Below are 12,892 nucleotides of genomic sequence, written 5' to 3'. Positions count from 1 at the left end.
GAGTTAGTCTGAGGTTATGTGTGTTAACATTCAGTATATCAATGAATTCAATCAGGAGTTCTTTAGTCCCGCTCCATAAAAGGAGCACATCGTCAATATATCTTGACCACATCTCGATGTGGTCCGTGTACCGTGAGTATTCGTCCATGAACACCACTGTTTCCTCCCACCAGCCCAGATATAAATTAGCGTAGGTGGGAGCACATGTGGTGCCCATGGCGGTACCTTGAATCTGTTGGTATATTTTTTGATTGAATAGGAAAAAATTTCTGGTTAACACAAATTCCAATAACTCTAAGACAAAATCGGTGTGTACCCTTGAATGGGTGTCTCTTGCCCGCAAAAAAATGTTTAACAGCATGTAACCCTGATGTATGGGGAATGCTTGTATATAAACTCTCCACATCGATCCCTACAAGTAAGGTATTACTATCCACTGTCATGTCTTCTAACCTCAAGAGTACTGCCTTTGTATCTTTGAGATACGAGGGAAGAGTTTCTACAAAGGGGTGAAGGAAAGTGTCGAGATAGATACTAGCGTGGGAGGTTAGATTACCCACGCCCGACACTATTGGTCTGCCTGGTGGTGGGCAGACCCCCTTATGTACCTTGGGTAGGTGGTAGAACGTAGACAGAGGAGGGTGTTTAATGAAAATAAATTCCATTTCGTTTTAATTAATAACCTTATTTTCAATAGCGTGATGTAAAATCTCAGTCAGTTAAGTTTGAAAATTCGCAGTCGGGTCATTAGGAAGTATCTTATAGCACTGTCGGTTAGACAGAAGTCTGGTACATTCGCTCACATATGAGGTAGTGTCCAGGATGACAACATTCCCACCTTTGTCAGATGGCTTGATAGTAATGCTGTCATTCTGCTCAAGGTTTTGTAGCGACGTGCATCTGTGTGGTTGTAGAGGGTATCAAGTTTTCCAAGGTGAGGTTGGGGTGCCGTGCCATATACTATATCCCCATAGTCTATAATAGGCATCAGCATCTGCTGTGCGATGTGCTTTCTGACCAGCAGACTTAGGGATGATTTTTTCCTATATACTGTAGTACACCTATTTTGGCATAGGTTTTGGATATTAGGGTATCAATGTGCAACCCAAATGTTAAATGGGAGTCAAACCATATCCCAAATATTTGAAACTAGTAACAAGGACTAGGATAGTATTAGAGTTGGTTCTGATCTGGAGCTCATTCATTAGAAGCTTTAGAAATGTAGCTTTGGTCCCAAATACCATTGTTACAGTCTTGTCAGTGATTAATAACAGTTTGTTTAGGGAAATACATTTTTCAAGTCTCAAAAAGTCAGATTGAAGTATGTGTTCAAGGTTAGAGAGGCTAGGGCTGTGTGCATATACGATTGTGTCATCCACATATATGTGTATTGAAGCTCCCTTACAAGCTGTAGGAATATCATTAATGAACACTGAGAAGAGTAGGGGCCCCAAAACAGAGCCTTGTGAGACACCGCAGGTGATATCCGGGTTGGAGTTGGTGCCCGAGATAGATCCCAACATTTGTCTATCTGATAGGTAGGAATGAAACCAGTTTAAAGTATGCTTCACTATTCCAGAGCACTAGAGTTTGTTTAGCAAGATAACATGATCAACAGTATCACAAGCTTTTGCACCAGTAAATTGCACCAGTAAATTGTCCCAGTTCCATTCCAATGTGGATTTAATTGCAAACTTTTAGGAGGGTAGTTACTATGGAGTTTTTGGGGCGAAATTGGCAAGGGAAATTTGTCTGGGTATAGTAATTGCTTATTTGGGAGTGAACATGTTTTTCCATGACTTTGGATAGTATTAGTAGAAGAAAGATTGGCCTGGAGTTTGAGACAGTGTTTTTGTCCCCACTTTTGAAAATCGGGACAACTCTGGCAGTTTTCCAGGTCTTAGGGATATGGTCCGAAGACAAAATAGAGTTGATTTCGGAAGCAAGCTATTTGGTAATGGCAGGGGCACCAAGTCTTAGGAACTTAGATTGCAGTAGGTCAGGTCCACATTGGATTTAATTTGAGGAGCGCCTGTATAATCATCAGATACTGGGACAAACTAAAAACTGTGGGCAGTGTTGGGAGAGGGTGGGGCTATAGAGGTACTCCCAGAATGAGGTTCATGTATGTAGTTCGGGTTGCGTTTCGCTAATAAGTAATTAGCACACCCCACAAAATATAAATTGAGTGCATTTACAATGTCAGTGGGATTTGCCAGATTAATATCCTCCTTAATGATATTACATGGTTGTTGATGGCTAGTTGGCTAGAATATATTATTGATAATCTTCCAGAAATTCGCTGGATTTGATATATTGTGATGAAGATTGTCAGATTAATATTGTGCACATATTCTGCAGGCATCTGTAATTATAAAGATCCTTGGTAGTGCAGTTACTTTGTGGCTTTTCCACAACCCATCCCTGAGCTGGTAGAGCGATATGAGGTCGGTTGTTATCCACGGAAGGTGGGCCCCCCCGTACTCTTATTCTGTTTGGTATCATGGGTTCTAAGAACTCTGATTGGAAAGTAGAGTGTGGAATCAGGGTTGAGAAATAAGTTGATTCTGTACCAAGGGCAGCTGGTAAGATCACCCAGGAACTGTAGGGGGTTAAAGTTTCTAAATGTTCTAGTGAGAAGAACTTTAGGGCTTTATTGGGGTGGTCTGATTTTCCTTAGGCTATGCTTATAGTGCCGCCGACGCGACCGTCACGTCAGGCTGCGGTCTCTGAAAAAATCAAATAGAGATGACTTCCAGCGATCGCGACCAAGCCGTCGCTCCGACGGCAGCAATGCATTTGTTTTGACACAATGTCGCCGTCACTATAAGCGCAGCCTTATACAGTACACTATTGCATGATCACATTTGATTAGCAGCACCTGTCTGTTACTTAGCATCTTAATTCCTATGGAAGCAGTAACGGTGTACTTAGTTTTTCACACACGGCTTCTCCATTTTGGCTTTATTTTTGTTAAATAAATCATGACACGGTGTAATATGTAATGTGTTGTTCATCGGAGGTTGTATTTGCCTCATTTTAAGACCTGCTAAGAAACAGATGATTGTTATTATGTCCTGATATGTAAAACCATAGAATTCAAAGAGGGTATACTTTCTTTTTCACACCACTGTATGTACAGGAGGGCCCCATTAATACGGCAGGTTCCGTTCTGAGGAACCGCCAGAAAGTGGAACCGGCGATTTTCGTTAGGTGCGCATGCGCAGACGGCAATGCGCCGTTCTGCGCATGTGCGACAGAAGGAAACCCTTCCATTCCGCGCATGCGCGACCCTGGGCCGGGCCGTTCTGCACATGCGTTTGTTTATATAATCTTTTTTTTTAATGTACCAATTATTTTTGTATTGTTTATATATACGCGTGCATGTTAACTTTACATGCTCACGTTTTCTGTACATCTCTGACCAGTTCTAGGCACCAAAATGTGTGTATTTTATGATTTACAGATGAGAAGCTTTCTGCTTTTGGTGCTTTGTAGTGTAGACCTAAAATAAGTACCCGTGATTATAAAGAGCAATTTTCTTGCAATAACACTGTGTCCTATTTAGTGACCCAGGCTGTAAAAACGTTCATATAATCATTACAAGGGCTGCCCTATAATTGCCAAACTACTTAGTGAGTCATGCTGTCCACGCTGGACTTTTATAGTATTTATGGCAATTTAGTCTGGACCATGAAAAAGAATACTGGGCTGTAACAGGTTTGCATTGGAATATGCAGTAATACTTTATTGGAATAGTCACATTTAAATATAAATGCTTTCACGATTGGTAGGAATTCAGTTAAATGTTTCTCGAGCAAACAGTGAACTGCAAATCTGCTTTTTGCTACTTTTTGCTGCTTTTCTGGTTCCTGTGAAACGGTAATTAAAACTTGTTCAAATATATTTTTATGTTTCTTTTGTGAGTTAATGTAGTTTGTGTTTTTAAAGATTGTGTCCGACCATTTTGGAAAAATTAGACAGACCATTGTTGCATATAGAAATTCAATTATTTACACAGTAATATTACTAACACAATTACTTGGTGTTGCTTGGGGGGGGGGGTGTGACGGGAGCTTTGTGACAGGCTATTAATAATACACCAAAATATATATAACTGGGTTGAACTGGGACGAGACTTAGATATGATAAAATATAATTTATTCCTTGATAAAGGTAAACACAACAGATTATACAAATAACAGGCAAAATATGGACACTTACTTAAAGATGGAAATTATGAAACAGTCACATCTGGACTGGCAGTTCATACAGCAATATTCATCATCCCCAGACACGAAAAGCCATGAAAAGGCCTTGCATGCAGACATTGCATAGCATTTCTCTCAGCAATCAAGATGGTATAGAAGAACACATGAAGGACAATAGCCATAGGCTGAGCCTGGTTCTTATACAATTATTTCCCTTTGAACACAACCTAAACCCAGCCCCTCTCTTAAATCAGCGGTGAAGTTGACAGTTTTCCTCAGAGTAAAACTCCTCCCACCCAAGGACGTTTAAAAACTGCTTTTCCCTATCTAAATAACTTCATAACTTCAGTTCAGTGATACTTACTGGCACGTGAGACATATTAATGCATTCCGTCACGCATGACGCTCCCAATGAGACTACATATTACCGTGTAATATTAAAATTAAGAGATATTAATATCTGGCTCTTAGTATCTGTTAGATATCAAGTGTTTAGAATCATTAGTTGGGGCTCGGCCCCACGAATACACATATGTAATTTTTAGCACGTTCAGCCGAGGACATCTCATAATATTCTTATATTTAATAAGGTCACCCATTCTGATTTTCTCCTTGGGAAACCGCACCCCCTGGCCCCCATCAAAAAATCCTTTGAAGCAGGGACCCCTGGGTGGTGGACATTTGTCACCTGGTGCTAAATGTCACACCCAATGTCCCAGCCTGTGTCTAGCAATATTCCCTTGGTCTGCAAATTAGGTATTAACATACTGTACACTAAAAACCCCTTCTGCTTTTCACACCCAACTTCAATCAAGCCTTTTGAAGTCCAGATTTTCCGAAAAGACACCCCACAGTTGTATTTTCTTAAACTGTAGCTTATTAACCCCTTAAGCCCCAGCGTGTGTGGTGCAGACACTGATATAACAATAAAACATGGGAACAGGGGGATATACATTTTCATGTTATAACAAGGGTTAAATCACCTTTCTGGACCTCAGCCCAGTTAACGCCTTGTCTCCCTGGTGAGGTCAGGGGATGGCCAATTGGGGTGTAACCCCTTTAATCCCGGGCCAAATCCTCCCCATCGTTACAGGGGGGAGTTCAAAATATATATTTTTAATTTCTAACAATAGTTTAGCTAAACCGTGCCAAGCATTGTCAACCTAAAAACGATACTATTAAAATGAAAAACAAACTCTAACTGTATCCTAGCCAATTACATCCTATCAAGTCAAGAATATAATTGAGAATGCAAGAAAACCACAGGAAGACTACACTAAAGCTAAAATGTCAAAACAAAAGCTATTCACATTCTTTTGTTTCGTTTGTACTGTAAAATCAAGAAAACCGGTTTAGAACCAGAAGTATTGAACTGGTACTTTGTGGACCGATAATGTCTCCTCCAAATATGTACCTATATTCCAAATTTGAAGTTATTAGAGCAATTCCACGAGGAGCTAGAGTGAAAAAAAAAATCTAAGTTTTCACAAATATTTTCTACTCAAAGCTATGGACCTAACATACCAAAACCTCACCTATGCACTTCCTTTTGATCTTATTAGATAGCATGCCAAGTTCGGTGACTCTGTAGGATTAAGCGTGTGGATTTGTATAGCCATACAAACTCTCTGAATTATAGTATAGATTGAGCAAGGAACAGATTCCCTTTTTCAAGTTGAGATTATAGTTACCGCGTGCGCGGCGCATGCCTGTTGCTTGCGCAAATGTGATATCTGCTTCTCAGCGATGGGGAAGCGCAGTTTAGCAAGTGCTACATTAATTCAGTGCAGTGGCATGTCATTGAACCTTGATTTTTCTGTAGCTTTGTGATTCTGGGTTTTAGTTGCTGACCCGTCTGGCAGCCGAGGAGTTAAATTGTATTTCCTGCAGTTGTTGAGAACATACAAGTTGTGAGTTCTTGGTCAGTCAGTAGAAGAATGTGTTGTCTCATTGTATTAAAGGGCAGTACCACTTGGGCTCTCATTATTTAAAGTTGTTTTGGAAACATGGTGAACTGGGACTTGGGAGACGTTTAATTTCCTCTGGCTGCTCCCTTTTGTTCGCCATCACGGTGTGTTCAGCAAGTGATTGTACAGGCAGAGCCCCTTCTCCACCGCTTAACTGTAGTGGTTCTCCAATGAGGGCATGGTGTAATAAGGGTAAAGAAAACGCTTGATTGGCAAACACTCCCCCATACAGAAGTCCGTAAGAAATGCAATTTGGAATTCATTAACCAGATCTTTACTTTTAGCACAGTTAGATTTGTTTGAGGAAGTTGAATGAGACGGCCATATATTTTTTTTTTACCAGCTTTATGGGATTGCACCTAAAAACAACCTTAATCAGGCTAGAAGAGCGCCACTTAAACTCTTTTGTTATGTGTAAACAATAAGCAGCAACAGTCCTAAAGAGCAGAATCGTGAGAAGCGAGTTCTTCTTCCACCCTGCCCAATATTGTCTGAGAACACCACAGGAGAATGGTGAGGGCACTGAACTGTCACATGGAGGGGTAGGTGTGGTTCAGCAGCAACTTTCCACAAGAGAGGAGCTAAATGAGGTAAAACCTCTCCCGAGTTCCAGTTTACCGCATCTATAAATAAATGTATTGGAAATGATTGCTAACAACCCGCCCAGGTTTAATTCCTTAAAACAATTCACTGCAATGAATTTGTTTCATAGGAAGGACAGCACCTTTTATTTGGGATGCGGTAAAGCTGGAGTTGACATATGTATTAAAAACTCTAATGACTAACTGGGAATTTAAAAAATGTCCCTCGTCTTTGATTATGTGACTGAATCCGTTAACATTACCTTACGGCAGCAATACGGGTTTCATTTGTTAAAATTTGTCAAGGAAAATGTAATTACAGGATTAAGCAGCGGGTCTCCGCAGCTGTGCTGTAGGGGTGCTGGTATCCCTGAGGGCAGAGAAACTGTGTGTCTAACATAATGGCGGTGTTTAAATATCCTACGTCACTCCGGCCAGTAGGAAGCTGTGACATCATCCATTGTGGCTTCCTATTGGCCTGAATGAACGGGACATTTAAACTGAAGAGATACTTACCTCCGTAGAGGGTTCTGGTATCTCTGGAAGCAGGGGGACCGTGGAACTGAAATTAACGTGATTCAGCTCCGGAGACCCCCTGCTTCAGTCTTGTAATTATTATTATTTTTTACAAATGAAAAAAAAATTGAAACCCATATGGCTGCTTTAACTTGGTTTTGAAAATAATGTAAGCCATGTTTTAACCATATTGTATGTTTTCTAATTGCAATACGTTTCTCATCAGAGGTTCCAGTGTGCCGGAAAATGATCGTCTGGCCTCCATAGCAGCGGAGTTGCAATTCAGATCTCTCAGTCGTCACTCCAGCCCCACAGATGACAGAGAAGGTAAAATCCAAGCCATGGCATGTAACTCATTCTAAAAGCACTTGTTGATGAACCTCTACGATGAGGGAAAGACTCAAAATACACTAATGATTAAAGTAACATACTGGTTTGTAATATATGTAAAGAGAATTGAATCACTTAGAAAGATATCACAACAGCAGGGTCCTGAAAAAGAGAGGCCAGGGGCTTTCCTTAGGTCAATGGGGTGCAGGCACCAACACTAGATCAATAGTAGCTCTCTTTCAGAAGAAAGAGACGTCCACTAAACTGAAAAGTTCTTTTAAAGTTAAAAGTTTTATTTGAAAATGTTTATGGGACAAACAATCCCGGTGGGATGCACAATTAATAAAAGGTTCTAAATGACCTAAAAAGGCTCAAAACAGACATTGCTTACTTACAAGAGACACACTTAGATGCTAGAGAAAGCACCAAGCTACAGAGAGATTGGGTTAGGCCGTGCTTATTGTCCTTGCGACAGCGACGCTGACGTCGCTGAGAAGTCAGATGCAATTGACTTCCAGCGATCGTGACCTAGCCGTCGCTCATACTATAAGCGCACGCGACGTATTCAATACATTTGTTTTGACGCAACGTCGTGCCGCCGGGACTATAAGCACGGCCTTAGGCACAGCATTTTTCCCCAGCGAAAGGAAACAAAGCAGGAGCAGCAATATTAATAATCAAAAACTTGGCAGCAGAAATTATCCCAACTTCTAGTAATGACGAAGGGCGCTTCACACAAGTAGAAATAAGAATATTGGGAAAACATTTCACACTATGCAACATTTATTGTCAAAATGATCACAACGCAGATATTTTTCAAGATACGGCGTTGAAAATCCTAAACAGGAATAACAACTTGATAAGAAGGGATATGAACTCCATACGAGATACTGATTTAGACAGATCAGGCTCCAATATAAACATGACAAGAAATAACACACAGACTAGGAGCATGCAACTGTTCAGAGAACCTTTTGGGGTAATAGATGGCTGAGGCACGCTAAACCCAACGAAAAGAGAATATACCGGTACCTTTTATTCAAATGTGCACAACACTTTTCCCAGAATAGATTGTGTATTAATCAGCCCACACCTTATAAGGGAAATAACTGGCACACAGGAGAGATTGTAATATCAGACCATGCAGTGGCAAAGCTAGACATAAAGCGGAGTATAGCGCAGGGAAGCGCAAACTTTCCACGCTATGCCCCCCTGCCTGCTCTTCCTTTCTGATCGCACCCCCCTCCTTATCTTGTCTTCAGCGTCAAATGAAGCCGCAGGGTCACGTGATGTCACATTGCCATTGCAATGTGACGACACGTGACCCTGCAGCGTCATTTGATGCCGCGTTGCCGAAGACAAGGTAAGGGAGGTTGCAGAGGCCTCAAGCGATCCCCTGGCATTAATTTAACTGTGTTGGGGGACGAGCGCAAGGCCTCTGCAACCGCCGTGCCCCCCCTGAAAGATCGTGCGCCGCCCAGTTTGCGCACCACTGGTATAGAGAATAAGGGTACAAATACATGGAGATTTCCCAATTATTTAGCAGGTAATGAAAACTTTTGAAACTATTTGATAGATGGGAAGACTATACTGACAATATATTGGGAAAAATCAAAGGCGGTGATGAGTGGCTACATAAAATGATATGCAAAAATAATGGCGGACCGCCTAGCAACTATATTGCCGAAACTTATACGGATCAAGCAGAATTTGTAAAGGGCAGATTAGCATCTAAGAATAGTAATAACAGCAATACATTGGATTAATAAACAAACTAACTGACAAAGCTATTGTTTCAGTGGATGCCATTGACAATATACATTGGGACCATCTACTTGATACGTTGGGTAGATTTGGATTCAAAGGCCACTTCGCTGACATGCTTAAAGCAATGTTATTTCATTAAAAGGCCAAAATAAAGGCAGTAGGGCACCTATCAGAAGAATTCAAATTATTTAGAGGCACTCGCCAGGGATGTCCCCTCTCACTGTTTCTATTCAATATGGCAATCGAACCACTGGAACAATACCTTAGACAGAGGAATTCAAAGATAAAGAGGTTGGGTCAGTGGAATTGAAGCTGGCAATATTTGCAGATGATTTATTCATGTTTATCTCAAAACTGGACAAAAGTTTACCGACTATATTAGAAACTATTAAGAAATTTGAATCCTTTGCTGGGTTCAAAATAAATCTAACCAAAGCAGAACTGATGTACATAGCTAAATCAGAAAACACTAGAGTAACAAAGAACATACCACTCCCAATCACGACCAATCCCCTAAAATACTAAGGAATAATGTTTGAGCCAGAATTGAGGAAACTATATAATACCGTTTAGATCCATTATAAAAAGGATTGTAGACGAATTACAAAAATGGATGGATCTACCGCTATCATTGTTTGGCATATGATGTGTGGTAAAGATGATGTCGTCTGCAAGACTATTATATCCCATGCAGACCCTACCAATGCTTATACAGCACAATGATGTAAAATAATTTTCTATGGAAGTCAAAAAAAAAAAAAAAAAGCACAGCACAGATAAAACCTACTTGAAGTGTTAGGCCTGGGAGATGGTGCAGGAAGCGGCGCTGGGCAGCGCTGACGCTCATGCTCTCTTGCAGGAGGTTTTTCTTGTCCCTGTATGAGCATCAGTGAGCGCGCTTGTGTGCCGGGTGGGAGGCGGATCGGGAGGCGGGGCTAGCGCACCACGTCACGGTGTCGCAGTCACGTGACCGGCCTGCATTTCTGGAAGCGTGCGGAAGTGCCGTCTAAAGCCGCGCTGATAAGGATAATGTTTCCCCTCAGCGCACCTCAGCACGGTCTTTTTGACCATGTCCGAGGCCTTAGGGGGCATTAATTTACCTGATCTGCGAAATTGCATCCTCGCATGTCTTCTCCGACACATAGGACACTGGATTTTGGGGAAAAAACTATTACTCATTGTCACGGTAGACCAGGTCTTACAAACACATTAATACCGGTATTCTGGACTGAGCACACAAGATGGGCAAAATAAATTGTAATTTATTTCCTTTTAAGACAAACACACAATATTCACAATTACAGTCAATAAAACACTTACAGGGATGGGGAAACGAAATCAAATGTCCACGGAACGAAACAGTCTCTGGGCACCTCTGCACGGATGCAAGTGGGTTAGCGATGTAAGCCGTGCGACAGTCCTTGGCTAGGGGCGCAACTTGCCAGCCCTATATCTCCGCCAAAAGGAACGATTTCGTGATGTCCTTACAGGATTCGTTCAGGAATCCTCAGCTCAAACGAATTCTGGAAGAGGGGTACAATCCTTGGTTACGCTGTAGTTAACCCCTCACACTCCGGAACCGCTGACGCTGTATCTTGGACGTTTCTTGTTGAATCTTAGATGGATCAGGTGAATTGGACTGGGATGCAGGCATTTTTATAGGGTTAAGGGTCCTATACCTAACATATACACCCAATCCTCTTGTGGGAATAATTTTCCCCACCTATCCCTGACTTGCCAGTACCTTACAAAGAGAACAGAAGTTGCTTCCCGGTCTGCACAGAGCATGTGCTAACCTCATACCTGAGCTATTTAGCATACCGGGCCCAACCTCTTACCTGGCAACGGTAAATCTGGGGTTTGGCTACGAAGTGTGAAGTGCCCATACTTCACACCGGTATCTGGTACTTAACAATATCCCGGCCACCCTAACACCTAGGGTCTCTGAGGCTTTTCAACTCCAGACTTCTCTTAGGCACTGGGCACCACCTTAGCAGAGTGCCTTTTGATGTCCAGAGATGAAAAATCTCTCCGCTCATTCATCCATAACATATGGGCATGTTAATGGATTCATTGCCGGACCGGCAAAAGGGTTTCCTGCCTTTGCATTTAAAAGACCATTGAAATACAGTATTTTATAAATGTATGTTCTGCATATGTAACAAATATAAAACTTATATGTATGTTCATGGTACATGTGTAACTAATTGCACTCCAAAAATTAGAGTGCCAGCTCTTTCCTAGTGCAAGTTATCCACTTAATTGAACGAGCTCTGTGATGTGGGCTGCGGTTTGACCTATAATTGGTCTGGGTTACAAGCCGGCACACAATGTATCCGTGCTGGCTTTTGATCGGTAACCGCAGACACACGCCAACAATTCAGTTTAAGGGGCTAATGAGACCGCTGGATACACTTTGACAGAAGACACTTCAGCTAGACCGCAAACCACTTATCCAATTGACTTTGCGGTTTAGAGGTCTAAGGCTTAGGAAGTGATACCTATGCTTCAAAGCAGCCACTTATTCACCGACACGCTTCTTCACTTAGCGCTATGTTCAGCGCTAGAAGCTCCCCCTTGTGTCACAAATACAGTTAGTACATTTGCATTCATTCTGTGTAACTGCAGCTAACTGCTTAGCTGCAAAACAGGGACAAAAAAGATAGTGTTTGGGAAAACATAGGCTGATGGTTGCAATACATTTTAACCCCTTCTGTCCCAACACTGTTTAGGGTTAACCAGCCGGGCATAATACCTTTATTATTGGCCTGGTTAGCCCTCTCACGCCACACTCATCCATTGTCCTAGAGAAACAATTGATAAAACCATTATCTCTGAAATGGATCTTACATATGAAATGGGGGGATATACCATTACACATAAAAAAACAGTGATTATAAGGGAAACCATAATTGCCTGGAGAGAAACACAGAAACAATTTGGGTTACTAGACCATCAAGATATCTACCCTTACAGGATAACCTAGAATTAATTTCAGGAAAAGATAAAAAAAAATCCTTTAAAATCTTGTAGACAAAAGGGATAGATTGTGTAGACCAAAGGTGCGCAATCTTTTCCTGCTGTGCCCCCCTGCGCAATCTTTTCCTGCTTCTTCCCTCCCTGCTCCCACCCCTTCTCACTGGCTCTCCAGCATCAAATGACGCCACGGGGTCACGTGACATCACGTTGACATGCCAACGTGACGTCACATGACCCCACGGCGTCATTTGACGCTGTGTTGCCATGGCGATGCGTCGCTGAAGAGAAGGTAAGTGAAGTTGCAGAGGTTTCACGCGATCCCCCGGCATTAATTTAAATGCCTTGAGGGAAGAGCGCCGTGCCTCTGCACTCGCCGCGCCCCCCAGTTTGCGCACCACTGGTCAAGACCATTAATAGACAGAGGAAAACAAACATTTATTCCCTTCCAGGAATAAAGCATGAAAAGAGTTTCCCCAAACTCACTAGTTCTCTTCTATTCAAGCGCTAGATTGTGTGAGACGGATCTTAAACACTGCCTGTG

The 12,892-nt window shown here is 41.9% G+C and overlaps 1 protein-coding gene across 6 annotated transcripts in view; it reads left to right on the top strand.

The window, feature by feature from the left end:
• The window catches only part of MAP3K4 (mitogen-activated protein kinase kinase kinase 4), a 188,216-nt gene that overhangs the window by 163,914 nt on the left and 11,410 nt on the right, over positions 1–12,892 (top strand). For all 6 annotated transcript variants that reach the window (XM_075596742.1, XM_075596747.1, XM_075596743.1 and 3 more), the window contains one exon: positions 7,502–7,602. In XM_075596742.1, coding sequence (XP_075452857.1) covers positions 7,502–7,602 — 101 coding nt within the window. The remainder of the gene's footprint in view (positions 1–7,501; positions 7,603–12,892) is intronic.

Source organism: Ascaphus truei, chromosome 4 (genome assembly GCF_040206685.1).
Source record: "Ascaphus truei isolate aAscTru1 chromosome 4, aAscTru1.hap1, whole genome shotgun sequence".
NCBI classification, from domain to species: Eukaryota; Metazoa; Chordata; class Amphibia; order Anura; family Ascaphidae; genus Ascaphus; species Ascaphus truei.
This window is presented reverse-complemented; position numbering and strand designations above follow the sequence as displayed.